The 25,117-nt window shown below is 53.5% G+C and overlaps 10 protein-coding genes across 10 annotated transcripts; 5 read left to right on the forward strand and 5 right to left on the reverse strand.

Moving 5' to 3' along the window:
- Window positions 1-1,243, forward strand: B0H18DRAFT_1025075 (phosphomannomutase). Its single transcript, XM_048029733.1, has 6 exons — window positions 1-173; window positions 227-395; window positions 456-518; window positions 575-611; window positions 666-857; window positions 918-1,243. The coding sequence occupies exons 1-6, from the start codon at window positions 80-82 to the stop codon at window positions 1,047-1,049; spliced, it is 687 nt and encodes a 228-aa protein (XP_047889981.1). The 5' UTR covers window positions 1-79; the 3' UTR covers window positions 1,050-1,243.
- A 193-nt stretch (window positions 1,244-1,436) lies between these two features.
- B0H18DRAFT_1025091 (uncharacterized protein) lies at window positions 1,437-3,411 on the reverse strand. The gene is made up of 8 exons (XM_048029734.1): window positions 3,282-3,411; window positions 2,997-3,216; window positions 2,834-2,939; window positions 2,549-2,777; window positions 2,394-2,472; window positions 2,131-2,345; window positions 1,939-2,073; window positions 1,437-1,810 (listed from the first exon to the last, which is right to left on the reverse strand). Exons 1-8 carry the CDS (start codon window positions 3,322-3,324, stop codon window positions 1,665-1,667), a joined length of 1,173 nt encoding a protein of 390 aa, XP_047889982.1. The 5' UTR covers window positions 3,325-3,411; the 3' UTR covers window positions 1,437-1,664.
- Window positions 3,412-3,652: 241 nt separating this feature from the next.
- On the reverse strand, window positions 3,653-5,071 carry B0H18DRAFT_1025100 (uncharacterized protein). The gene is made up of 7 exons (XM_048029735.1): window positions 4,717-5,071; window positions 4,459-4,660; window positions 4,358-4,394; window positions 4,116-4,289; window positions 3,874-4,033; window positions 3,783-3,804; window positions 3,653-3,732 (listed from the first exon to the last, which is right to left on the reverse strand). The coding sequence occupies exons 1-5, from the start codon at window positions 4,851-4,853 to the stop codon at window positions 3,957-3,959; spliced, it is 627 nt and encodes a 208-aa protein (XP_047889983.1). The 5' UTR covers window positions 4,854-5,071; the 3' UTR covers window positions 3,653-3,732; window positions 3,783-3,804; window positions 3,874-3,956.
- A 1,217-nt stretch (window positions 5,072-6,288) lies between these two features.
- On the forward strand, window positions 6,289-8,940 carry B0H18DRAFT_1025105 (uncharacterized protein). The gene is made up of 6 exons (XM_048029736.1): window positions 6,289-6,956; window positions 7,012-7,135; window positions 7,190-7,310; window positions 7,372-7,593; window positions 7,660-7,971; window positions 8,032-8,940. Exons 1-6 carry the CDS (start codon window positions 6,706-6,708, stop codon window positions 8,553-8,555), a joined length of 1,554 nt encoding a protein of 517 aa, XP_047889984.1. The 5' UTR covers window positions 6,289-6,705; the 3' UTR covers window positions 8,556-8,940.
- B0H18DRAFT_1025109 (ATP synthase subunit C-domain-containing protein) lies at window positions 8,941-10,063 on the reverse strand. Its single transcript, XM_048029737.1, has 8 exons — window positions 9,979-10,063; window positions 9,929-9,949; window positions 9,764-9,875; window positions 9,632-9,709; window positions 9,543-9,579; window positions 9,412-9,490; window positions 9,174-9,350; window positions 8,941-9,112 (listed from the first exon to the last, which is right to left on the reverse strand). The coding sequence occupies exons 1-8, from the start codon at window positions 10,007-10,009 to the stop codon at window positions 9,006-9,008; spliced, it is 642 nt and encodes a 213-aa protein (XP_047889985.1). The 5' UTR covers window positions 10,010-10,063; the 3' UTR covers window positions 8,941-9,005.
- A 104-nt stretch (window positions 10,064-10,167) lies between these two features.
- B0H18DRAFT_881322 (P-loop containing nucleoside triphosphate hydrolase protein) lies at window positions 10,168-11,072 on the forward strand (the record flags this gene model as incomplete). Its single annotated transcript, XM_048040835.1, has 6 exons — window positions 10,168-10,208; window positions 10,258-10,309; window positions 10,362-10,446; window positions 10,499-10,663; window positions 10,729-10,957; window positions 11,006-11,072. 6 exons carry the CDS (start codon window positions 10,168-10,170, stop codon window positions 11,070-11,072), a joined length of 639 nt encoding a protein of 212 aa, XP_047889986.1.
- A 314-nt stretch (window positions 11,073-11,386) lies between these two features.
- Window positions 11,387-15,273, forward strand: B0H18DRAFT_1025122 (chloride channel). Its single transcript, XM_048029738.1, has 20 exons — window positions 11,387-11,569; window positions 11,632-11,657; window positions 11,706-11,725; window positions 11,761-11,882; window positions 12,205-12,409; window positions 12,462-12,614; window positions 12,663-12,777; window positions 12,827-12,922; window positions 13,038-13,214; window positions 13,297-13,433; window positions 13,454-13,476; window positions 13,526-13,623; window positions 13,749-13,845; window positions 13,899-13,980; window positions 14,031-14,154; window positions 14,205-14,270; window positions 14,316-14,423; window positions 14,472-14,680; window positions 14,736-14,800; window positions 14,853-15,273. The coding sequence occupies exons 1-20, from the start codon at window positions 11,499-11,501 to the stop codon at window positions 15,061-15,063; spliced, it is 2,205 nt and encodes a 734-aa protein (XP_047889987.1). The 5' UTR covers window positions 11,387-11,498; the 3' UTR covers window positions 15,064-15,273.
- A 456-nt stretch (window positions 15,274-15,729) lies between these two features.
- On the reverse strand, window positions 15,730-17,475 carry B0H18DRAFT_1193579 (uncharacterized protein; the record flags this gene model as incomplete). Its single annotated transcript, XM_048036059.1, has 3 exons — window positions 16,426-17,475; window positions 15,916-16,214; window positions 15,730-15,847 (listed from the first exon to the last, which is right to left on the reverse strand). The coding sequence occupies exons 1-3, from the start codon at window positions 17,179-17,181 to the stop codon at window positions 15,730-15,732; spliced, it is 1,173 nt and encodes a 390-aa protein (XP_047889988.1). The 5' UTR covers window positions 17,182-17,475.
- A 600-nt stretch (window positions 17,476-18,075) lies between these two features.
- Window positions 18,076-19,239, reverse strand: B0H18DRAFT_1025134 (uncharacterized protein). Its single transcript, XM_048029739.1, has 2 exons — window positions 18,705-19,239; window positions 18,076-18,650 (listed from the first exon to the last, which is right to left on the reverse strand). The coding sequence occupies exons 1-2, from the start codon at window positions 18,853-18,855 to the stop codon at window positions 18,253-18,255; spliced, it is 549 nt and encodes a 182-aa protein (XP_047889989.1). The 5' UTR covers window positions 18,856-19,239; the 3' UTR covers window positions 18,076-18,252.
- Window positions 19,240-19,325: 86 nt separating this feature from the next.
- Window positions 19,326-21,067, forward strand: B0H18DRAFT_1193589 (uncharacterized protein; the record flags this gene model as incomplete). Its single annotated transcript, XM_048036060.1, has 5 exons — window positions 19,326-19,926; window positions 19,983-20,267; window positions 20,317-20,354; window positions 20,407-20,734; window positions 20,807-21,067. Exons 1-5 carry the CDS (start codon window positions 19,705-19,707, stop codon window positions 21,065-21,067), a joined length of 1,134 nt encoding a protein of 377 aa, XP_047889990.1. The 5' UTR covers window positions 19,326-19,704.
- Between the last annotated feature and the right edge of the window lie 4,050 nt (window positions 21,068-25,117).

Here is a 25,117-nt window from a genome sequence, read left to right on the forward strand (position 1 = left end):
TCTCGTCTATCCCCGAAAACTCTACATGTGGCCACCTACGACTCACTGGGCGGATACTTAGGTGGCTGCGCCATCTACAATGGCTACACTCCGACAGCTGCGCGGCGTCATGGATGTAGGATTTATAGGAGGCTCGACCTACAGGAAGCTCTGCTGGCAATTGGGTTCTCAAGGTGAATATTTCTATCCGTATGTAGTCTGAAATCCATGCTCAACGAGATCGTAGTATCAGAGGACTTTGACTACGTGTTCGCTGAATGCGGCCTCATTGCATATAAGAGAGGACTCAAACTGCCGCACGAACGCTTCGTCGATCTGATCGGCGAGGATCGTTACAAGAATTTAGTCAATTTCATTCTGCGGTACATCGCCGATATCGATATACCGATCAAGAGGTCAGTGGTCTTCGGCTTACCATCTGAGCTCCCAATTGCTGACAGCGTGCCACATCTCAGAGGTACCTTTGTGGAATTTCGCGATGGACTGATCAATGTCTGTCCGCAGGGACGCAACACGACGTCAGTTCAGAGTTGGGTCATTTGAGACCCGCGTACCGTCACTTATCTAGTCGTAGAACACAGGAGCAGGACATGTTCGACGAGTATGACAAGGCTAGCTGTCTGCTGACATCGCCAAACACGTTGTAGCTCACGAACGACGACTAGGTCCATCAAGTACGCACCAAGATGATACAAGCGCTCAAGGATGCGCTTCCTGCTTACAACCTTGTGTGCGCGATCGGAGGGCGCACATCCTTTGACGTTTTCCCGCGTGGATGGGACAAGACTTACGCACTCCGGCATCTCGAGGGAGAAGGGTACAGCGAGATTCACTACTTCGGTGACAAGACGCACGAGGTATGTGATCTGACGTTTGTCGCCCCTCGTAGTCATATGTACAGACAACATTTTCCTCAGGGTGGGAATGACTTTGAGATATTCCATGACCCGCGGATCATAGGACACACTGTGGATAGACCTGAAGATACAGGTCGGCAAATAGAAGACCTCTTTCTCAAAGAAAAACAGTTTGGCGGTGGCCCAACCTGACGTATCAATGCCCGTGTACAGTACCCATCTGCTCTACGGAAAGAGGAAGAAATATGAGTTTGCCATCATCATTCCGTCAAGCACTCAAGCACTCTCAATTGACGTGGGTATCGGGCCGCGCTTGCCAATGCCCTCAGTGTTATTCCTCGGTCTGTCTGGCGAAGAACTGCAACTCGTTGACCTTCCCAACCGAAATGGATCCAGTGCACAGCTACCCACTACACACACCTCTGACCCTTTTGTAAGACATCATGCAACGCATGTGAACTCTGAGTGCACGATGTGCCTCATCACGGTGATGTGGGTTGTACAGGTGATTTACAGGGCTCGATGCTGATGAGTACAGGTCGAGGCAACGACAGTACAACCTTCTGTGTAACTCCAACGTGTCAATGTGTTCTGACAGCAGTGCACGGCTGCCTGTAGCGTAGCATCCAAGTCGATGACAATACGTGGAGCAGCTCAGTATCGACCTCAATGTCACGGACGAGTATGTAGTTTCGGTACAAGATTCCGCCAATCTTACAACATCGCCCACATACTCCATACACAAGTACTAATCAGCAGTCCATCCCATCTCAAATTATCCATAAATACTCCACCCAACTTTCAGCATTAACGCTTCCCTTCGCCCTCCTCAAACGGGTTCTCCACATACTCCAGCTCGTCCTCGCTCTCCTGGCGCTGCATCGCCCCCGCGCCGGTGGTCGACTGCGGTATCAGCAGCGACACGGGGCGTTTCGGGAGCAGTCCGAGTTTCGCTGTCAACGCCACGCGGCTGTGAGCATACGTTCTTGTGGCTTTCAGGAACAGGCACGGGCGCGAGTGTAAGACATGCCGGGTAGGGGTAGGGCAGAACGGCATGGAACGGCTGGAATACAAGGCTTACCTGCGTCGATGGGGCTACCGGTAGACGTCCGCGGCGGCTGGGGGACCTCACCTGAGGGACGGGGCGAAGACATCGATATCCGGCTTGTCGCTGGTGGGCTCGACGTGCGGGCGCCTGGCGTCGAAGGTAGAGATGCTACGAAGTGCCCCCAAGTCAATTCGGCATCACGGATAATGCAGTTGGCGGGCTCACCAGTAGAACCAACGTCGTATCCCCGGACGTCAGTGCTTGACTGGGGCTGCTGGTTGTACAGTGCGGCCGGCGGTGTTTGCACGTCGTACGGGGCGTTAGGGTTGTTGGAGCCGTAATATTGCTGTGCGACGGCCTGCGATGCTGTGTGTCGGTCGACCTGCGATGAAGAAGCGGGGCCCCTCTGGCTGGTCTGATTGACTGGGGGTTGGCCCGACCTGATCTTCACATGAGCACTTGAAGGAGCCTGCTGAATGTATGCGCACCGTTGGTTGTATTGTTCGTTCAACTCTGTGATCTTCGCTTTCGCCTTTGTGACGATCGAGCTGAACGTCCGTTTACCACCTACCCAGCACGTTGCACGTCAGTCGACCAGTCGCAAATGAAACTAGAACATGCTACGGAGAAATCAAGGACTCACTTTCAGCCATCTTGCCCAGTGTCTCCTGGAACTCCTGGAGGTCGCCGCGCTCGTTCCCCGTCACGTACTGCTGTTGCTGCTGCTGTGGTCCCTGAGGTCCCTGCTGCCTTGGTTGATAAGGCACGTCATTCCTCCGAGGCCATGACTGGCCCGACGCGTGCTGCTGCTGCTGATCCTCCAAAGCAAGCTGCCGAGCGAGCTGCTCGTCGAGGGCGAGGTCGTGGTGTTGCTGAAACACGACACGGATCAGGAACATATAGCATAGCCACAGTGAAGAAAACGTACAGGCTGCTCGTGAGTGGCGGACGATACGTAGTCCGGATCGCTCATCCCCAGCAAGACATCGATCGCGCTGTCTTGATCGTAGTTGACGGACTCGAGCACGGACTGGCTATATGCACGCGAGTGGTCAGAGCTTCGCGCGTAGTCGAGCATGAAGGTTGCATACAGGATAAGAGTATCGAAATCCGGGAACATCCCTCGCAGCAACGCGACTTGCGGATGCTCATTCTCCGTCGGGGCGGGTGCTTCGGGACCATGCTCGGTCGACGGAGCTACGGATGCTTCAGCGCGAGAATCAAGGCGAGGTGGCAGTTCAGGAGTCTCCTCGTCTCCACCAGGGTCAGCGCCCAGGTTGAGTGAGGTATCTGTGGCGGTTGCTGAGGCATCTGGCGGGATGTTTCACGCGTCAATGCCACCATTGCAGTGCAGCGATCGAATGGAGATGCCGCACCATGCGTAGCTGGGTGTTCTTGGGAGCTTGCGTCGCCCGACATGGTGGTAGATTGAGGTGAAGCTTGGGGCGGCGCAGAATGATAGATCGCTTCAAATAGGTGTTGTAGCGGACTGCGCGGCAGTCTGCGCGGCGTTGCGCAGCGCGCGGACTCGACTCCCGCGAGATCGCGCCGTGACGCGTGACCGGTTTAATTGATCCGCCTCAGAGTTCCACTATTACAGTAGTTCACTGACTTCCTTAACTTACCATCTAACGAAGTTACTTACTCACTTATTGATTGGCATACTAATCCTAAGCGACTTACTTATGATTCTTCTAATGACTGTACTATACGTGTCATATATCATACTACCGCTACCATCTACACTTTGGTCAAGGTCGGCATGTCGGGAAGTCCTAAGAATCCTGACCGAACAAATCGTTGAAGAGGTCGGCGAGTGTACGTGTTCTATATTATATGCCAATCACAGTTTGACGTACTAGATGTTGCATACATACTGTACGCGTACTCTAGAGACATCTGACCCAAGTCCCGTTTACATACGTCGTAGTGCTCAACGTCTAACAAAGGGATGACCGAGCCACGTACCTTTCAATTGCGTCTTTAATGGGACAGCAGCTCCAGTTCATGCGGAGTGAAGCGTGTAGTACATGTCGAAGTGACCTTATAGATCACCTCCGAGATCCATTGGCAGTGGTTTGTACGACATCAGGAGAGGTAATGTTTCCGACAGCGGTTACGACCTGGCCTGCCACCGCAGCCGCGTACAGCAGTAGTCAATGGAGTCAGCGTTCCGCAGGAATGATTTTATTAGGTTTGAACGTACTCACTAAGATCTGCGTGGGGTCGAAACGCAGCTGGTTCTCGCATGGGCCCTGCACTGGACGCCTGAAGATGAAAAAAAAAACTCCAGACAGAGTATCTGTATCTCTCTACAATGTCTCCCTGCAGCCCCGCACCACTGACATCAAACACAACACTTGTGCTCTTTGGTGGCTCTACGACTACGCAGGCGTTCGCGGCGAGCACAGCTCACCGAGTGCACATATGTATACCAGGGACAGCTGCTCACCCAAGATGTTACTGCACCGCCTGAAACGCCCGCCATACTAAAGGACACTGATGATCAGTACCACAAAGCTCACTTTGAACATAATACTGACGTAAACATACCAGCGACCTAATAGGGACTGCCTTGTAGCGATCAGTAAGTGAACGCAAAACGTTCAGCTTAGCAGAGCTGACTGAGGACCCATCATTTGTGACACTGCAGCTGCACTGGCTGAAGCCCACGATTGCGCAGACCCGTACCTCCATGTGGCTGTTCAAACGTTCAAACTCCACACTTCCGGCACCGGCGCCGAGTAGGAGCAAGCTAACGTTGTAATGATAGTGAGAACACGAGGTACGTTGCCTGGTAGGCAAACTTACACGCCACGGTAATCATTTGGCTCAGCTTGTCTTTGGATTGGGCCACATCCGTAGGCCCGTATCCGGGTCGCTGCGTGCGCAGTACATAGACAGAAATGAGATGCCAGGAAGGAGTAGGACACCGCAGCACAATGCATGACGTTGAACAGCGAGCGTCGCAGAGTTGAGAATTCGCCAACATGCCACAGACGAACTCTGCTATGTGATCTGGACAAGTACCGCTAGCGGGGCTTTATTAGAGCAACTTGGCGTTGCAGCAATTTCAATGCATGGTCAAGGAAGACGGTGGTAGAGGACGCGCATGCCTGAGGTTCGAGGAGGCCAATGGCAAAAGGAGACTGCGGGCGGAGCCAGGAGCAAAGACGGGCCCGACTCGGAGGGAAACGCGACAGAACGCGACATGTCACAAGAAGGTCACGCGTGACGGACCGCGTCAGGGACGCGTCGTCGTCGTGAACGTTGAACGTGAACAAGACGTCCGAGACCCAACGTCCGAGACCCAACGTCGACCTATCACTTCCGACTTTTCCATCCCTAACTTCTGGGTATAAAAAATAACGAGGTGCTAGACTGTTTGCTACTGATACGACTGCATTTTCACCTCTCTTGTACCACTGCCAGTGTAGTATTGACTGGGCCAACTTGACGCGACTCGCAGGGAATTTGGCTTATGGCTACATAAGGTCGGTCACTGCTTCCTTTCCGTGGGCGAGTACTTGTAAACGCTGATAACTACGATGTGCCGCGCGCAGTCGTCCACTATCAGCCGTTTTCTAGACTCGCCGCCGAGCCGCCGTCGCCCTCTGCAATCCATAATCGAAACCCGTCAATCCTTTTTTTAAAATGGTCCGAGCTCATACGGCATGCATGAAGTGAATGTTGTCAGGAAGGCATAAGGCGGCGTGAACGTCAGGCACATCCGTGATAGTCTTGGGTCTTCCGAGCTATTGCCTCGTGGTCTTACCCCGACGGGTCGATGGCAAGGGTCGTGGCAGGTACGCGAGTCCCCTTGTCGGTTGCTCCGTGCAAGTACGGTCGTGATATCAAAGCCTGCGGGTACGTAGGCATGGCGCAATGGTCCATTCGCACGTACTATTTGGGGAGTATGGCCCAATGCTACCGTTGTCTAATGCGATGTTGTTAACGCTCCAATAGAGATTTCACAACGCCTCAATCGACGGCTCGCCAACGTGGGTTCCGTTCTACGTGCATGCATGGTCCGGTGAGTGTCCGCCAAGTTCGCACTGGAAGCAACGCAGGTCCGAGTCGCATAAGGTTCACGCGCACGCAGGCAGCTATTTCCTTTTTCCAGGTTGCCAGCCAGTTGACACGGACTGAGATTCAGCACACGGTTCAGGCTCTTCGAGCTGCCAATCGACGCAACTTCGTGGAAGAGCGGAGTCGTAGCACAGCGCCGCGGCCGCACTTGTCACTGTACGGCGTAGGCCCGTCACGATGTGACTACAACCGTGCTGCCGCTTCGGCCGTGGATATCTCACGAATCCCAGTTTGGCAAGTCGTATTGTGTGAGTGTTCCTGATTCGAGCATCCTTGTTCTTTGCAAGGGGCCCTCGTTGCGAACGACACCGAGCAATTTTCGATGCGCCCGTTCTGATTTGCTGGCCCATACAACGGGGCGGCTCTGAACAACGAGGCCCGTCGATCGAAACCCCGACCCTTCGCGGAAGCAAATTGAGTCTGTTTCAGGAACGTTCTTCCGAGGCGACGATGGGACCCATACTCGCCTACACTGGATCACGCTAACGTACGGCAGGCTCCAACGTGGCGTCGCCGGGCCCCTTCCCGTTGTATTCTGCTACGCGGTCACCATGGCCTGGACAACGGACTTGACGTGTGTCGTGGCTGTGAGGTGTGACCTCAGTTGGCCTACTCATCTATTAGAAGCACAGACATCATGATGCTCCATCATACTCTTTAAAGCAGGCCGGCCTCTGCGATCCTTTGCTCTCCTCACTCTTCCATGAGACTATGGCTCTCAAGAGATACCTCAGCACTCTCGTGTTCCCCACCTCTCCTCGTCGTTCTCGTACAGCGTCCAGTGAATCGCCAGTCAGCGCGCGCTCGCCCATCGAGGACCTGCGGGACTTTTGGAAAGCGACTTTCGAAGAGTCACTCAAGCAAGGCGAGAGGTACAGGGAGGACGCACTGGCTCGCATGCGTGCGCAGCGGGGGCTACTCTCCGACGCAGAGGTATGGGATCTGCAGACCATGAACGACGGGTACGTTGAGCTCACACGATACTACGACTTCCGAGTTTCACCTGCTTTTCCACAGGCTTGTGGTGGAACGAGACGATCTCTCGGACTTTGCCCAGAGCCCGGAGAGGCTGAGCTTTGAGGTCGTTTCACGAGCATCCCGATACAAGTCTCGCGCCCAGTCCCTGTACTCGGAAGTGAGGGTGAGCAGCACCTCGGCACTGCGTTGCGACTCGACTCTGACACTATCGATGCAGGAGGTCGTCCGGCGCTCCCGGGCCAGTATCGAGAGCGCCCAGATGAGAGCTTCCGAGTACAGGCACGCGGAGCAACGAGGGGCAGTCACCAGACACGCAGACGTTTCTGACAGCCTTCCGTGTACGTCCAGCCCCCCATTCCACCTCAGGGACCGGATGCTCACAACCTCGGTGTTTGATAGGTGGAAGTTCGGCTATACATAGCCGTTCACAGCAGCGCGCCGAGGGCCACTATGCCGGAGCGGAACTCTGCGGTTCGCCGCCGGCATGCAACTCTTCCTCGTCTTCGTCCTCCTACAGTCGTTTCCCCCTTGCCTCTTCCGACAGACATGCGGCTCTCATTGGCTCCGTGTCGAAACCACACGGATCATCATGGGAAACCACGATTGACGATGAGAATTATGGTGCGCCGTGTTCCGTCATGTTGCCACTGTCTAGCATCGGCCTGACAACCGTGCATCGCTGTCTAGGCATCCGACAGGTATCCTCAGGTCCTGGTACCAATGAAACCATCCTTCCGAGGTCTGAGAAGCAAGGGGTCGACATTGGCCAATGGGCAGCGGATATCGGAAAGCATATGGGCGGTGTGGCCCAGAGACGTGGTGCATACGAGCGGCGCTCAACTCAATCAGACTTGTCGGAACTGTCAGAGTTCTCGCCCGGCCCACCTACACCGCACTCCTCGCCGCAGTCCTCTCCACCCTCGGCGGACTTGTCTACGTCTCCTGCCTTCCTCAAAAAGCTCGACGATGCCCTGAAAGGTCTCAACGTCTCCCTCACAGGTCAGGGTCCTACCTTGGAAGCGTCATTCGTATTAGTCACTGATCCGTTAACTTATACAGGTCTCGATGTGGGATCTGTCGAAGATCACAGCCAAGTGTTCGTGGACACGTCGTTCACGATGCACCGAACGTCTCCCACTCATCTCCTAAGCCGTGGCAAGACGCACATGCTTCGCGGACCCAGGGATCCCATTCGGGCGACGCAGTCGCAGCTCAACCCCGTATTACCGCTTCCGTTCCGCCCCGTGCCTGACCTTAGACGTGCTGCAAGCCAGCCTCAGTTGCAGTCGCGGGCCCCGCGCGAGCGACTCCCGGTGCTATTCACGCGGGAGGACATTGAGGCGCTCCGAGTCATGACGAGCGACCTCGCATCGTCGACCAGTCCTCCCACGGATGACGACGAAGACATTGAGGACGAGGAGGATCTCTTCAAGGACGATTGCACGGTGGAGACGGCATCTGTCGTCGTGCAACCATATGGCCATTCTCGCGCCAACACTACAGATCGCCCTATCATTTGTTCGCCTGAAGGGTTTCCGCTCAGGACGCCACCCTTGAACTGGTTCGAGGGCGTCAAGTATTAACGAATTCTCTGGGTGTTGGACTGGAGACTCACTTTGCATGAAACATTGGTTTTTATCTCGCTGTCATATAGCTCTCGTTACGCTCTATCATGCTCTGCTCACGACACACTCACTACCCTCTTGGAAGATACTGTATTCACAAACCACAAATTCTTTAACTGTAACATCCTGTAGTAGGCATCTGTATCGTTAACATTGAGTCTTGATTCGATACCTTTCTTTACCACGTAATAGACGCAACCTGTATCATTCATGGTCCGGATACAACCCTACGCCGGAATCTACTGTCGTTCTCCCGCGGTCATGAATCAAGAGACTCACGTCTACCTCTGTCAGAAGATGTCGCGGTGTATCACTCCCAATTCCCACCGCACATAGTTGAGTTGCCGGAGAGGACGCGCAAAAGGACATTGATTGTCAGCCTTCCATTAAGTTATCCTATGACAGTGATCACAAGTCGACGTATCGATGCACGTAGGGCGATGCGACAGCGGGCGCCACTGGCACGGTTCCTCCGCCCTTGAATTCATTCGCTTGGCTAATCATGAGCAGTCCGACTGCAAGGGATACACACGTAAGCATCTCAGAAGACGAATTCAAGGAGTGGTGGAGACGTACCGATGAGCCCGAAGAGACCCATGATGCTCCCGAATACCTCCACGATGAGGATCTTCACGAACAAGTCCGGGTCGGCGGCATCGGCCAGTGCAGCCGTCGACCCAGTGATGCCCACACAGACGCCGCACAGGAGGTTGCACGCGCCTACGGTGAGCCCTCCCCAGAAAAGCGCATAGCCTGCAGATGGGCCGCGGATGTTTAGAGAATGTACGGGCGGTGTCAATGCACGAGATCATACCGGTGAAGTAGTTCTCGCGGGTATAGAGCTCCGCCTCGGGAACGTTCGTAATCTTCGCGGAGTAGACAATGCCAATGATCTGTGTGGTGTAAGGAGAGGGACAGGATCATGTTGCGAGCAAGCAAACTTACGACACCGTAGATGGCCACGACTTCACAGAAGATGATACTGGACAGGTGAGTCAGGCGACTGCGTCGTCCATCGGAATGGAATTGCATACCTGATGAGGTTCTTAGTTCGGATCCGGGGAGCCCGAACGCCCCCACCAAGGATGGACGACCCGGTAATGAAAATACCCCTACGAGGCGAGGTAAGGTGAGCCCAACTGCGAAGTATCAGACAACGAGCGCACCATCCAGCGCCCAGCACGCTCAAGCCAATGCAAAGGCCGATGCCGGTCGCCGCCCAAGCATATGGGCTTGTCTCTTCCAAGAAACGGCCGACATTGAAGGCCTCACCGGAACCTGAGTATCATGCTCAGCACCGCTCGCGGTACAGCTGCGATACGCGTACTCACCAGTGAAGAGAAGGTAGAGGCCTATTATAGTCACCAAAAGGTTGGCAGACCATAAGTGTAGTATGAAGTCAACACGCCCATCGTGGCGGGCAGCGTTCAAAGGGTGTGGTGGTCGCTGTGCTCGCCGGCGGTGACGAGGGCCGCAGGGCACGTGCATAGTTCGGCCGTTTGCGAGCGCTGGGTCCCGCTTGTGGCGGGACATGTTCGCGCCGCGCTTGTCTGCAGAGACCAATGTAACCATGTATCATCTCCTCAAAGGGTTCTACGAATATTTCACTAGGTTCGTGCTGTGTGTTCCGTGAACGCAAACTGCAGCTTAAACCTCATAGAAAGGAGGAGTTCTCGGTGATTATCCTTGGCCTTGATGGCGCTGGCAAGACAGTACGCGTTTACCACACTTGTCTCGTATCAAATCCCTAACGAGATTCCTCAGACATTGCTGGAGAAGATCAAGACCCTATACAGTGACACTCCAGGCCTTCCTTCGGACAAGATCGCGCCGACAGTCGGTCAGAACAGTACGTATATACTTCGCAAGTGTCGGTGGCATAAGTGACGTTGGCAGTGTAGTGGGTAAGATAACGTTACCGTCTACCATCCTGCAGTTCTGGGACCTGGGCGGTCAAAGGGGTATTCGCTCCATATGGCACCGTTACTACGATGATTGCCATGCTGTCGTCTTCGTCCTGGACGCCCAGGACCGAGAGAGATTGGGCGAAGGCTGGGAAGTATTCGGTACGTGTCTTTCGCATCGCTGCCCCGACTGTTGCTGTGTGCTCATGCTGAGCAAGGGTCCTAAGACAACGTCCTTTCAAATCCCAAGATCCTCGGTGTTCCGTTGCTGCTGCTCGCGAACAAGCAGGACAGCCCGCACAGCCTCTCCGTCGAAGAGATCCGCAATGACTACGAAGAATGGTATCGGAGTAAACAGGATGCGGCTCGTCGGAGGTATGGGGATGAGATTGAGTTAGAACACCGCAGAGACCGGATGGCGAGTCTCGATGTAATGGGCATATCCGCACTGGAAGGGTGAGTATGGCTCCTGTATGTGGTGCGAGATGTTGACTCCGTCACAAGGACCGGCGTCCGAGCAGCGGTGGACTGGCTGTTCATCGAGTACAGAATAGTTGCCGAAGGTGAGTAGCATTGTGTGTGCGAGGTTGGGCAATCTGACAGGCAGTACAGGGATGAGCAAACAGACGGTAGATAACTTTGCTCGCGCACAAGCATACATACCTGCTACTTCACTCTCAGCCACGAAGGACTTGCCAGTGGACGACGGTTATTTCTTAGCTGTGACTTCATCTCCAGAGTGTTGCATGCTACAGAATGAATACTACATGTTTATCTGTTTCGTGTACTTACTACATGCTATGTAATTGAGCGTTTGAACGCGTGCGGTCAGAACGCTGAGGCTATGACTGCGCCTCAAAGGGGTCGCTGCGCAGGCGCTTGCGACTCAACCGTGACACGCTATACGTCTCGTCCTCGGTTCTGAGCTCACTGCTCACAGAAGACACGGGTCGTGCGAGTGTCTATCTTTGAACGGAAAACCAGCTCATAGGCATGCATGTCGCGTGAACGAGCGCCGAGTACCACAATGGCTCCCCGGACGAACGGGACGAAGATACGAGCGAATCAGTCAGCTGCTGTCGGCTTCCGTGGCTCTTGCGCTCCCAGCTAACTCGCATTGCTCCTTGTAGGAAGTATGAAGACTTCACGACAATAGGTGCGCAGCCTTTGGCGGCACGGCCTACTGAAATCGACGATGTCGTAGACTGGATACAGGATGCGATCGTCGAGCGAAACAGACGTCTCCGAACACACGCAAGCTACATTCTGCATATATTGGGCATGGGTCGAGATGGGAGGTCGCATGGGCGTGGACGTGGTCGAAGTCCTCCATCTTTGCGGATGCAGCACAGAGTTGGTTCGTGGTCAGCCTAGTCGGTGAGTTGTCTTTCACATGCCCCCGATGGCGTCGAAATGGGAGGGATGATACTGGCAGCGATTGAGAGGATGCCAGGATCCTCATGTCATCGCGGTAATACTGGGAGACTGTACTCTGGAAGGCTCGTCCGCTGCATGGTTCTAGACCAGCTGTTTTCCTGGAATCGGGCATTTGAGTCTCGCCGTTGTTGGTGAGTTCAGTGCGGGAGTTCATGCCTTTTCGTTACGGCGACCTAGCGCAATGAACTGCTACCAAGCAACCTACCTGCTTTGCGCTGCCTTATGTTCAAGCCTTAGGTCCGACTGACGTTGGTGCATCCTTACAGGTGTCTGCATTGGGGTCAATGCTGCCTGATATCCATTATCACTGCCTGGCTATCCGACCTCAAAATGGGCTACTGCCACGACGGGTGGTGGCTGAACAGGCAGTTCTGCTGCTGGGAGATAGAGAACGACGATGCTGGCTGTGATTCCTGGCACAGGTGGAGCACTGTGCTGCCTGTGCGGTGGACCATCTACGTGATCTTCGCTGTAAGCATAATGTCATGCAACACCAGCGCATCGCAGCTCAGGTGCCTTCTAGGGTACATTCTGCTTTACCGCCGCCCATCTTGTACGGTCGATCGCGAAGTACGCGGCGGGGTCAGGAATCTCAGAAATCAAGTGTATTCTCGGCGGATTCATCATGAAGGGATATCTGGGCTTCGGGACGTTCTTCATCAAGAGCATGACGTTGGTGTGTAGTCTTACTACTCGCCGATCGTCACCTATCAATCAGTCATAGCCTCTAGTCATTGCCTCGGGTCTCTCAGTTGGTAAGGAGGGTCCCTCTGTGCATGTCGCGTGCTGCATAGGGTACCTCGTTGCTAGCTTATTCAAGCGTTATCACCTGAGCCAAGGTGTGTGTACTAGTGTCCCTTTTGGTGATCTCAACTCACCTTTACGTAGGCAAAATGAGGGAAATATTGACCGCGTCCAGTGCGGCTGGAGTCGCGGTCGCCTTCGGTTCCCCGATCGGTGGAGTACTCTTCTCGATCGAAGTAGGTGCAGATCACCAACTCGACTGCCGGTGCTAAGACGGCCAATTTGTAGGAGATGAGCAGCGTCTTCAGTATCAAAACGATGTGGAGAAGCTTTTTCTGTGCGCTCATGGCGACAGTCACATTATCTGTGAGTCACTATTGGCAGTTCGAGAGTGTCGCTCAATGCACTTCGGCACCACAGGCTATGAATCCGTATCGCAGCGGGAAACTGGTATTGTTCCAGGTGACTTACGATCGCGATTGGCACTTCTTCGAAGTCATGTTCTTCGTCATTTTGGGTATCTTCGGCGTAAGTCTACAGTGGTTTCCTCGTTGACACGCCACTCAAGGGTCGCAGGGTTTGTATGGAGCTTTGTGGTGAAGTTTAATCTACAGTGGCTGCTTTCCGACGGAAGCACCTGGGTAGCTTCCCCGTCTCCGAAGCCGTCATTTTAGCAACCATCACGGCAATGGTCGGATACTTCAACCGTTTCGTCCGGATTGACATGACGGAAAGCATGTCCATCTCTTCCGTGAATGTCAAGGGCTGGAGGGCGACTACGACAACATCTGCCAGTACGTTTCTCGGGCAACGCTGTTGCAAACTGTCCTAATATTTCATCAGGACATCTGAACAGTGGCCGATGGTCAACTCTCTGTTCCTTGCGACGATCCTTCGGATTGGACTTGTGGTCATCTCGTATGGTTGCAAGGTCCCTGCGGGTATCTTCGTCCCCTCATGGCGATCGGTGCTACTTCGGACGCATGCTCGGATCATGGTAAGGCTCTGTATAGGCACGTACATCTGAAGCCTACTTGTATATATGACGCTGACGGCAGTTGTAGAGCTTTCCCGGAATCCAGTATGTTCGCCGTTTGCCAGCACGACGTGCAATGTATCACCCCTGGGACGTATGCATTCCTCGGTGCTGCTGCAGCTCTCAGGTGGGACCCCATGTTAAGATCTGCACAGTACCCATGCTCATTGATTCATATAGCGGAGTCATGAGGTTAACAGTGACGGTTGTTGTCATCATGTTCGAGCTGACTGGTGCTTTGACGTACATTTTGCCGACCATGGTAGGCGGTCATATTAAGCCGGTCTCACGCATTCTGACGGCTCTTCGCAGATCGTCCTACTTGTGACGAAGGCCGTCGGCGACTTCCTTGGAACAACCGGTATTGCAGATGAGATGATCCGCTTCAACGGCTATCCGTTCCTCGAGAGGGATGACGAGGCTTACGATGTACCTGGTGCGTGTCGCGTTTCCGTGCTCGTGGTCACAAGTACTGATGGCTAGCAGTGTCGAGAGTCATGAAGACGCAATTGCATACCATACCCGCGTCTGGCATCTGCATTCGTGATGTCGGTGAGTAATGCATTCCTCGGCCAGTGTGTGTACTGATTGGTACAGAGGAGCGACTAAAGACTACCGATGTCAAGGGATTCCCTGTAGTCTCTGCTGATGGAAATCATATCTTGTTAGGCTACATCGACCGCGTGGAATTGGTATACGTGCTTGGTATGTGCAAGTGCTTTAGTCTGGAACCTTCTGCTAATCCGTCTACAGACAGAGCACGTCGAGTGCAGAATATTTCCTCAACCACGCCATGCTCGTTCGCATCTGACCAGGATGACCATATACAGATCGAATTCCAGGTTGATTTTCCAGGAATGGCAACTGGTCCTGCTCTTGGGATCGACGAGGACATATCAATGGAAATTCTGGAAACGACCGCTACTCCTGGGGTGTTGAAGTTCTGGCCTTGGGTCAATCAAGTTTGTGCTTCCTGGTCATCGTTACCGATGACGATACTCACAGTAGCTGCACTAGACCCCATTCACTGTCTCGCCTCAACTCCCGTTGGAGATTGCTATGCAGATGTTCAAGCGAATGGGGTAAGTTTTCGCCTTCTTGTTCAATACTTTACCTTTACTCATCAGTACTTAGGCCGAGAGTCATCCTTGTCGAAGACCGTGGGGAATTGATCGGGCTGGTAACTGTTAAAGACGTGCTACGGTTCACTTTGACAGAACACAGCCGGACGCAGTCACCATGGAGCGAGGCAGAATTCGAGGGTATCATCGAGGAAGCATGGGCATGGACAACTGACCGGTTTTATGCATTTCTATCTTATTGCCGCGCTCTTGTCAGACGATAGCTAACTTATTGCTTCATACATTACTTCTGGGATATGCGTACAATCCATGCTAGTTTCATCAGCTCTGCGAATTAGTGCCGCTGGCTTTGCAGCCATGTAGGCCATCGGTGGATGTTGGAGATTCGGGAGAGCCAATGGACAAGGGGGACACAGCACATGTGAGATGGGGCCAGGAATTACGGAGTTGTGCAGTGGGCACAGGCATCGTACATGCAACGTTACCGGACACAGGCCTGGCACGCGCACGTCACCGATACTTACTTGACCCGTTAGTGACTCTACGCCATTGATTCAACTGCTCATGGCGACCATGAGCTTGCGGGTTGACTAAGACGAAACACAAGTGTCCTATTGACACACGCAGTGCCCGTGCCCTAATACAATTGGATGCCACACCCCGTATTGTCGAAAACCCATGCTACCTAGAACAAGCGAATGTCTGTCTCGAGCACATAACCGACATAACTTACTGCCGTCCCTCCAAGTCCTCAAGCTTCAATTCCCAACAAATGGTCATGCGTGCTGCAGCATCTCGACCCGCGTTGCGGCCGAGGGATCATTCTGTACGTTGAGACCGCACAACAAATTAGCGAAGCGGCCTGATGATGATGGTCCTTTACTCACGAACTCCATGCATACGAGCCAGGATGCAGGGTCGCAAAAATGTCAATCCCTGCTGCCTCGAGGACCCTCGGCGTCTTCGGCGGTATTCTTCTGTTCAACTTGCATACTGTGAAGGAGTACCTTGTCCACGTCCTGCCTCCAGCTGGCGAATTCTTGAAAGCTATGCACAGTACTCCAAGGACACTCAGCTTTCCTTCGCAACTTGACCAAGTCCATAGTACCACGCACCTCAATATATCTCGTTCGTGCGAGTGTGGCATCTTCCGTCTGACGAGCTCGTCCAACCGATCGTACCGTTCTCGTAGTGCTGAACCCATCCCAATAAGCTCATTACCAGACGTCCAAGTGTTGTTGTCATCGTGAGTGCCTATACAGATGCCGCGTGAGGCAACAGTACCGGAGAAGCGCCTCTCCTGCAGTATACTGTCCAATCGCGCCAGGACATTGTCCTGCTCCAGTGTCGTCAAGATGGCATCCAGGTCATCGGTCGTGTGGTCCATCCGAAGCCATAACATAACAGACATAACCTAGAGATGTTTCGAGACGATGCGAGAAAGGATATGCGAGACCCAATGCCACCACGGGGAGGGGTGGTACAGCCAGATCTCCAACCTTCGCAGGTGGTCGTGGTGTGACAGGTTGTAATGTCGCTCTGTAAGCATAATTTTGTCAGCGGAGTGACTTGAGAGAGAACTAAGAATCTTTGCCGACTGTGGCATTAATTGCACCATCACGAACAGGAGAGCTAGGGTCGATATGGAGCTCAACCGCTTCTGCCGATGCAGAACTCGCCTCCAGCAAAGCCTGGCTTCTGCTGACTGGCGAGGATGAATCCAACTCGCTGTCCACCCCAAGAACGAGAGTGCGCACTCGAGAAGCCCGGCTAATCTGTACGAGGAAGTCTTCGACTGCTGGTGCAACCCATCGCAGATCGAGATACTCCAGATTTGCACAGTTCAGTGGGAGGGAGGCCGGGGAGACTTTCTGTTCCTGCAGGCAGTCAACATTGTAGCACCATAACTTCCTCAGCCGCGGGAGTGTTGAGACGAGCTGGGACAGCTGGGCAGCGCTCGACAAGGTGACATTGGAGATGCGTACAGTGTCGATGTAGCTGAACACCCCTAGGAAGCCGATGTCCTCCATTCGGACCGAGCCGATGGTCCACTCAGCATCTTCAACGGTGAGCCTCGACAACCTCGGAGCCTTGCCGGCGAGCATAACGGCAAACGTCCCTAGGTGTCGGATCGGTTGACGCTCCCCGGGAAGAGCACCCGATATGACGACTTGTTGAATGACCTCACGGAGGCGAGGTTTTGCGCGGAGTGTCTTAGAGAGCGAGAGGACATCCTTCCGGTCTCGTAGATGGATGCGTTGACGAAGATGGTACCAAGTCAGGGAGTACCAGTCTTGACATACGAGCGCGCAGGATGTGAGAGCGGTCAGATGCGGCTCGCCCTTTATGATATTGAAACTGATATCCAATCCCGTAGCCATGTGGTCGATAATCCGCTCACAGACCTCCACAGGAAGCCGCGGGATAGAAGGACCATGAGAGGATCCCTCGGACGTTGCGACTGTACTATATTCTACATGTGTAAACCACGTTACCCGCGTCCGGACGGTGACACTTACATCGACATGTCTTCGTCCATTCCACAAAGTGGACTACACGCTGCGATGACGTGAATCGTGATCGAGCTGCGCCGCCGATGGAAGTGGCAAGGTTTCGTGTGCGACGACCACGCTGATCCTCAGGCCTCAACGGTGAAGACACCTGACTAGTACTGACATTGTCTCAGATCACAGCTCTCCAGAAGCAAGGATGATGTGATAACACAGTACCTGATTTCCGGTATGTATACTGGCTACCAGAGAAAACCAAGATGTGTCGTCCTGGTCGTCGGTTCGCGAGGTGCTAGCGCGACGCTGAAAGGAAAGTACAATGTCAGTAAAGAAATTCGCTGGCAAAAGCGGTGCCGTACCTCGTGAGGACGTTCAAAAATTCTTGGTATGGTCTGCAAACACTTGAAGCTGGACGAGGGGGAGAGCCCAGGGACAGCGAAAGCAATGATGATAGGTGATGCATATATATGCATTATTACATTGAACTTGAACGTAGCGCTCGCTCGCTGGGGCGTATAGAAGCGTCGAATACAGACACAGGATGCCGGTTCTTTGCTTTCCACAGTGGACGCCATGGGATCCAGGCTGTTCGCAGCCGATCAGCGAGGATAGCCCTCTACGGTCTAAAACCTCTGAAAAGCAATACTCACGTCACTAATATTTCAGCGGCGAGTGTACGAGAAGCGCACACAGAGGATTACTCTCCTTGGATACAGTGCACCTCATTCTGGTGAGAGCGCGGGCAGGTGTGTCCGAACCTTGAACTTAGCATAATGAACGCTTATCGATAATCAAGATGGACCACATAGACGTGAATCGAGGCTGTGCAGGGTTACGAACAGGGAAAGTGAGCATAGAAAGGCAGTGATAATGAGAAAGGCCGCACAGCCCGGGGATACGAGACGACAAGGAGAAACTGGAGGCCACAGCCTTCCTACAGAGTTAGCGTGGTTCCACGGCTTTACAGTCCAGGGCCTGATCAAACTGCCAGTGAGATGCACCAGCCAAAGTACCTCGAGGAGTAAGTGGAAAGGTGGGACACATCGCATAAGGTCGACACAGATAGCATGTCATACATACGGGGACTAACACAGATGAAATGTCAGCGACAGGGATGGCACGGCAGGAAGCGCTTACTGCAAGGAGATATCTCGCCGTCCTGAAGACATGCTCTATACCAAGCACAGTCCGCACCAACACACACTCTTCCCTCTGGACCAGCCGAGCTCGCATTTTCGCTACCTGGCCGAACATCGTTTCTGACCTAGCACTCAATAGTCGGTATCGTCCTGCACCATGTCGGCGACGAGCGGTCGTAAGAACTCCATATTGCGGCACGTCTATAGGATACGTGGATGAGTAGTGTTCGCACTGAATCACAGCCACGTACTCACCTCCATGAAGCTTTCTCTGATAAAACCGTCCAGATAGTAGATATCGGTGCGGAATGGATCTACGGGCTCGTCGTAGCCTCCATCCTGGAACTCCGGTCTTCGAGCCACGCATGGCGGTCGCGCCAGAAATGTCCATGATTCTTGAGTTCATCGTGCGTCTTGAACGCTGAATTTGAAGTCACAGCTTGAGCCCACTTAGGGGTTTTGGTCCGACTTCCAGTTCGACCTAGTTGTCAACGGGTAGGAGGAATATGACGCTGTAGCCGTGCGCTCGAACAGGACGAAACAAAAGCCTCCGTGGCAATCAACTTCCCCTATTTTGTCTTCAGAGGACGAGTCAACTATGCCTCCTCCGACTGGGCTATTGTTGCGGCTCGTTGCGGGCCAGGTTTACGGGCCAGGTTTACATATTTAGCTGCTTCGGAGTCATGATTGAGACGCAACATGCGGGTGGTGTTGTCAGTGAATATTTCTGATTGCCAGATGAGGTTGAAATCGGATTTGGTTATTGCCTGATGTGAGCTGCTGTGACGAAGGTCGGGGAGGAGGAAGACCACGAAGACGAGGAGGCGCCAACGCCGCCGCTTGCCGCCAGTACCGCGGCCACCGTCCTACGGTCATCGTCATTCTCCTCCTCTTCCTCCTCTTCCATTCCTTCACAGGCACTGGCTGCAGCATGACCATCGAATCCTGCCTATGAAGTAAGCCAGGGCATTACTACGCTATTGCTGTAACTGTATCGGCCATTCTTGCTACGGAGCCTTGTCCTGTCTGCGGTTCAAGAGAATCGTCTACTCTGCGCACGGGGACTAGTCAACAATCAAGCAGGGTTACAGATGCGCCGTGACAATGCGGGGTTTTGGCCGTACACTGGCAACCTCCACAATAGCCTGAACTCTGAGACTTGCACAATACATGGGATATCACCGACCTCAAAACCTGGCTACCCTCCTTAGTATGACGTGGTATTGCCTCTCTCTCCGCTGCAATTGCTTTCGCTATGACTTCTCAAGCATGTATAATTGGGACTGGTACTACGGCGGCCCGACTCAAACTCGCGGACGGCGGACTCGCGACACACGAATATCACTGGCGCGATCGGCAGGCATGGCTTCGGGAACAGGGCTACATGCTGCGACCACGATACAGGCCAGATTGGAAGCCTTCCTGGCTAGGTACAGCCAAGTACCACCGAGATTGCGAAGATGGCCTCATTACGTTGGTAAGTAGGTGTGTATCTAGTCATTCATTCCTAGTCACGTCTCATTCTCTCGGCAGTGGCCTACTGTCCTAGATGCTAGGCGTCTGTCCGATGGTCTACCGGTGATGTTGAAGGCAATTGACACTGTCATTCACCCGTTTGAGGTGGAAATAGGACGATACTTGTCCTCTGAGCAACTGCTGCACGATCCGCGGAATCACTGTGTGCATATGCTTGAGGTCCTTCGAGATCCCATTGATATCAAGAAGTCCATAATCGTTATGCCCCTTCTCAAGCGGTTCGGAAATCCAGAATTTCAGACGTTCGGAGAGGTGGTCGCCTTCTTCAAACAGGCGATCGAGGTGAGTGCTCAGCCTTCGTGTCCGTACAAACCCTGAATCCTAGCTCCAGGGCTTACACTTCATGCATGATCACCACGTTGCTCATCGGTGCGATAAGAGTGCTTTGCTGGGGCATGTCGCAGCGCTCATTCGCTTCCAGGGATATCTCGATTTTGAATGTCATGATGGACGCGACACCGATGTATTCGAAGGGATTATGGCACCCTGTAAGCGCAGTCTACAACCGTAGATTCACTGGAGGCGCGGAGCACTCAAGTCGCACCGAGCGACCCATCAAGTACTTCTACATCGACTTCGGGCTATCACGCAGGTACGATCCTGCGGACGGTCCACCGCGTGAATTGCCGATTCGGGGCGGTGACAAGAGCGTCCCGGAATTTCAAGAAGACGGCTACGACGTAGCTTCTGACCCCTTCCGTACCGACATCTACTACCTTGGAAACCTCATGCGGACTACCTTCTTTGAGGTACGTGTTTCATTGAGTCATTCGTGCCGTGTAGTCAGAGCTACATTAATCCGCACTCGCATCGGTCTACAGAAGTACCGCGGGTTCGGGTTCATGAAGCAGCTCGTGGCTGACATGGTACAAGACGATCCGGAGAAGCGACCGACTATCGCAGAAGTGGGGACCCGGTTCGACAAGATATGCCGCCGGCTTTCGTGGTGGAAGCTCCGGACGAGGCTAGTGGCCAAAGAAGAGACCGGCTTGGAGCGAGCCGTGTTTAGTACGATGCATTTCTTCTGGACAGCGAAGCTCGTCGCCAAACGGCTGCCTTCCGTACCAATTCCTTCTTCATGAGACACACTTGTTCATGTGCGTCCATTGATTTCGCTTTTACTGTCAATATATGTCGCTGTGCGATTATATTATTTCTCGATCATGGCTCGACTAGAAATTGTCATGGTCATGCTTATTGCTGTGCACGCAGGCCCCAACATCGCGTCGGGATCATATGGACTCGGTGCCCTTGCGAGCAATGTGAAGGACAAAGGCTTACTTTGTGTGCGTCGCTGCAACGAACCCAGTCGGATGATTTCGATCGGGCTGGAATTACAATATCATTCTCGTATCCATGCGAGTCCATATATGCCATCAAACTAAACAACGTCCAAGTCAGTCCCAAGTCAGTCCATATCAGTCCATTTGGGTTCCCGGTACAACAGGCAGCTCTTCTGCGACACAATGTCACGGAATCACACGAGATCGGTCTACGCAACGTTAGTATGTGATGCCAGAAGGGAAACATCCCACTGACCAGGCTATCCAGGTTGCATCACTACTCTCGGCCAGTCCGAGCCACTGCGCGTAGGACGACATGAAGTTAAGACGTATTCAAGACGAGCTAGTACCTACCGGTGGGGAGCGTGGGTTGCTCGTCGGACTCCGAGTCGCCGACTCGATGTTCGTCCTCACCATGATAATCAGGCGACGGTGCTGTAGGCCAAGGTTCAAAACGAAGGAACTCAACGCGAAAAGACATGTCACTTACTGGCGCTGAATGCCGAAGACACAGGGGATCCCGAGTTCTTCATCTTGTTCAAGACCAGCTGGTTCCTTATCGGTCTGGCGCCATACTATGATGTGCTGCGTCAGACGGGGTCCTACAAGCCGACTCGCTCGTATGTAGTACGTACCACCACAGAGCTCTTCAGCTGTCTGGCAGCAAGCTTGGCGAAGACCGCAGCCACAAACGGCTGCGTAACGTCTGATGCGTGTTCCGCCTGCGGAACACTGTTGCAGAAGTCGGCAGACCTGTGATCTGAAGACATTGAGCGTATGAGATAGCTGTGAGGTGCTGAGGAGGAAGAGAGGGTTGCTGGTATGAACTAACGACTCGGAGAGGACATAATATGTATACGGACACCTGTGGAAGAGGTACTCAGAGGTACGCAAATCTGAACAAGCCCGGCCGCTGCACAAGATGCATGGTATGAGGCCTTAGAAACCAGCGATGACAGCTTCTGGCACAGGGCTATTGTGGTGCGGCCAGCATCGCTGCAACGAACATACAGCTGTCATTGTCACAGCTCTACTCGCGCGGTCGGTTCCAATCTATGCGCGCCCGCGACGATGAGGCACACAGGCACACACAGAGACATACGGATATTACAGTTTGGACAACGTATGTGGCAGTGGCGCACTAAGCAAAAACACACGTGGAACGAGCTGTCGACGTGACCAGGAGAACAATAACCCGACTTCGGGTATATCGATTTTGAGGAGCCCGCGTTGTGGGCACCCTAGGCATCGGTGGGTATCGGAATGGCAGGCAGACGAAGGAGGGTGTAAGCTGTTGTCCGAAGGTGTCCAAAGCCCCTGGCCGGCTCTCCTTTCTCGAAATGAGTCGCTGACGGCACTGTCGTCGAGAAAGTTTGCCTTGTATAGTTGCAAAATTGTTCACGGGTTCATTGATAGTGGGTCGTTTCTGGGGCTCGGTGGCGACCATCGCGGCGGCCAGATTGTCCATGAATTCCATGCTCTCGGAAATGGGTTCCTAGGTAGTACAAGTCAGTTCGGAAAGGTCAATCACTAGCCTTGTCGTATGTGTCGCCTTGGAACATCAGAACGCTCTTGTCGACGCCGAGTATGTGCTCTTCGAGTGGATGGTCGTCATCCAGGCTATACCCGGGCCTCCTCGATAGACCGAAGTCGATGAAGCATTATTTTGCCAGGCGTTCGGTCCGTGCGGATGGCTTCACCTGCCCACTACGGTCCTTCGTCCATGAGTCGTTGGGTGGTATGAAGTCGGATGTAGCGGCAAAGGATCCATTATGACGTTAAGCGGGACTGAGACCTGCTTCATTAATAGGCTGGCGGTGATACCGCTAGCATGCCGAGGCTTACCGGTAAGCAATGAGATTGTGTTGCATCAATCGAAGGCCCTGAAGATATACAGTAAGTCAACCTCGGCTCTGGCGTCGTCTACGGACTGTCACCGTGCGCACCTCCAGTCCTTGAGAAAAGAATTTAACTGCCTCGTCAACAGTTCCAAGTGAAGTTTGTCCTACATCTTCAAAAATGCATGGATTCGACTTCACTGGCATGAGTTCCTCGCAAAAAGTCCCTTGCGTCGATGCCCTGAGTTGTCTGTCTTCCAAATAATCAGAGCTCCGCCGGAGAGGCGCGTCGCGTCGAGATGTGAGCATGCTCACGGTAGTCAGTCTGCAGCGGCATTGAAAACACTGATTACAGCGTGCACGAATTAGCCAGCCGGCTTCGCATGTCAACGCTAGTCTCTTCGTATCCTTTTATGCAGCTTCCAGTCCAGCCTATATCGTGGACGCAGCCTGTACCCATGCTCCTCAAGGCCTCAAGGCCTCAGGCCTCAGGCCTCAAGCCAAGGTTGCCGGTCCCGCCAGTAGCGTTGCGCATGAGTGAGTCGACCCCGCGGCGCATGCCAGTGAGGCTTAGTTTCGCGGGTTTGACAATGAGCCTGTTGCATATTACCGTATGCCACAGTGGTCGAGGCTCATGACAGAACATAGTAGCAAACGCGATATCTAGAGCTGCAGCAGGCCGTCGTGGACGACAACAGGCCGCATCACGATTCACGCTACGGCGACCGGTCGGACAGTGACACCATCACGTGTCACGCTGACCCATATGTACACTGTAACGCAGCTGCAGCTGTACCACCTTCAATCATCTGGTAGACTCGCGATCGTACCCATCCGTGTACGGGCTTCAGGCTGCTGATACGGGGATGACTGAACTGATATACGTATGCTCCCTGTACAAGCCTGACCATCCTTCAAGTTCAAGCTGAGCACAAAGAGCATTCTTGTGGATCCCGAAGATCATGGCCAGCCCTGGTACGAAGGCATCTTGATGACTTCCCGTTAGCTCACCTCTGTGTCCAGTCACTTTGGCACTCAGGCTATGCTCGCGATGGTCGTTTCTCGACCGTTCGACGGCGCGGTGATACCAACTAAGTCCATGCCAAGGTTCATGATTGACATTGGATAATTCCTATCGTCCAGACTGTCACTTGCCGCCGTGCCCGCGAACACACATGGCGATTGCACGTCGGTTCCGGTCTACTTGTCGGACTCCATCGAAGGAGACTCAGAATGAAACCGGCAAAGCGACCCACCGTCGAAAGGATGAAATTGCGGTTCGATTGGCTGGCCTGCGGGCTTTGACGGTCGTTATTGCGGTCTTAAATGTAGACAATGGCTTTGTACGTGCTGTGTTCAATGTAACACACGTCGTCCAAAATACGTAGGGACGACAGTTAGCCGTTCTAATGCCTCCCTTCATGTTAATATTGGTGAGTATAGGTCTTTGTGTTCTTATTTGCCTCGGGCTCCACTGGTTACTCCCGTTCTCAGTACTGCATAGGCAATAATGGCACCGCGTCAGAAGCACCTGACTTCGGACCAGCGACAAGCAGCATGACTCTCCCATCCGTCTTACGGTCACGATCCACGCCCACAAAGACGAAATTCTGCCGCTTCGAGTAGCACGGTATGCGATACAGTACCGACTTGGATCATACTTCTCAAAAGGTTTTCCATTGTGCGAGTGTCAACTCCAGGTGCGACAGAGTCCCATGGCGACAGATACCCGGACGGAGCGCTCTACAGAGCTCGCACACAAAGGCGACATGCTCGCCGAGGGCGCTGATCGCAGGACACGAGCGGCCACACGAAGCAGCCGATGCACAGAACCACGCCGCGCCTATGCCATTAGTAGACGCAGACGACAGAGTTGATCGCTCACACCGGGTCGAATGGGACCCGTACACAGCTTGCCAGCGACTGACCTATTGTTCTAGCCGTGCATCCGGGACTAGAATCGTGCCTCCATCAGTAGCGGTGCCTTGTATTTACTACAGAGTGTGTCAGG

This window comes from Fomitopsis serialis (assembly GCF_022376445.1).
Source record: "Fomitopsis serialis strain Sig1Antser10 chromosome Unknown B0H18scaffold_71, whole genome shotgun sequence".
Taxonomy (NCBI): domain Eukaryota; kingdom Fungi; phylum Basidiomycota; class Agaricomycetes; order Polyporales; family Fomitopsidaceae; genus Fomitopsis; species Fomitopsis serialis.

Bases quoted from the DNA above. Each gene is read 5' to 3' on its own strand.
- B0H18DRAFT_1025091 (XM_048029734.1), bottom strand. From the start codon at position 3,324: ATGTCGGGCGACGCAAGCTCCCAAGAACACCCAGCTACGCATG. The intron at 2,940-2,996 runs GTATGCAACCTT...GCGTGCATATAG, and splicing joins GATTTCGATACTCTTATCCT to CCAGTCCGTGCTCGAGTCCG. The intron at 2,473-2,548 runs GTGAGTCCTTGA...CGTGCTGGGTAG, and splicing joins ACTGGGCAAGATGGCTGAAA to GTGGTAAACGGACGTTCAGC.
- B0H18DRAFT_1025109 (XM_048029737.1), bottom strand. From the start codon at position 10,009: ATGGGCGTGTTGACTTCATACTACACTTATG. The intron at 9,876-9,928 runs GTGAGTACGCGT...CATGATACTCAG, and splicing joins CCTCTACCTTCTCTTCACTG to GTTCCGGTGAGGCCTTCAAT. The intron at 9,710-9,763 runs GTGCGCTCGTTG...CTCGCCTCGTAG, and splicing joins AGCGTGCTGGGCGCTGGATG to GGGTATTTTCATTACCGGGT.
- B0H18DRAFT_1025134 (XM_048029739.1), bottom strand. From the start codon at position 18,855: ATGAACTCAAGAATCATGGACATTTCTGGCGCGACCGCCATGCGTGGC. The intron at 18,651-18,704 runs GTGAGTACGTGG...CGTATCCTATAG, and splicing joins TCAGAGAAAGCTTCATGGAG to ACGTGCCGCAATATGGAGTT.
- B0H18DRAFT_1025122 (XM_048029738.1), top strand. From the start codon at position 11,499: ATGTCGCGTGAACGAGCGCCGAGTACCACAATGGCTCCCCGGACGAAC. The intron at 12,410-12,461 runs GTAAGCATAATG...GGTGCCTTCTAG, and splicing joins CCATCTACGTGATCTTCGCT to GGTACATTCTGCTTTACCGC. The intron at 13,981-14,030 runs GTAGGCGGTCAT...GGCTCTTCGCAG, and splicing joins CGTACATTTTGCCGACCATG to ATCGTCCTACTTGTGACGAA.
- B0H18DRAFT_1025100 (XM_048029735.1), bottom strand. From the start codon at position 4,853: ATGCATTGTGCTGCGGTGTCCTACTCCTTCCTGGCATCTCATTTCTGT. The intron at 4,661-4,716 runs GTAAGTTTGCCT...TTACAACGTTAG, and splicing joins CCAAATGATTACCGTGGCGT to CTTGCTCCTACTCGGCGCCG. The intron at 4,395-4,458 runs GTATGTTTACGT...AGTGTCCTTTAG, and splicing joins CAGTCCCTATTAGGTCGCTG to TATGGCGGGCGTTTCAGGCG.
- B0H18DRAFT_1025075 (XM_048029733.1), top strand. From the start codon at position 80: ATGGCTACACTCCGACAGCTGCGCGGCGTCATGGATGTAGGATTTATA. The intron at 174-226 runs GTGAATATTTCT...ACGAGATCGTAG, and splicing joins CTGGCAATTGGGTTCTCAAG to TATCAGAGGACTTTGACTAC. The intron at 519-574 runs GTCAGTTCAGAG...ATCTAGTCGTAG, and splicing joins CCGCAGGGACGCAACACGAC to AACACAGGAGCAGGACATGT.
- B0H18DRAFT_1025105 (XM_048029736.1), top strand. From the start codon at position 6,706: ATGGCTCTCAAGAGATACCTCAGCACTCTCGTGTTCCCCACCTCTCCT. The intron at 7,136-7,189 runs GTGAGCAGCACC...CTATCGATGCAG, and splicing joins CCCTGTACTCGGAAGTGAGG to GAGGTCGTCCGGCGCTCCCG. The intron at 7,594-7,659 runs GTGCGCCGTGTT...ATCGCTGTCTAG, and splicing joins GATTGACGATGAGAATTATG to GCATCCGACAGGTATCCTCA.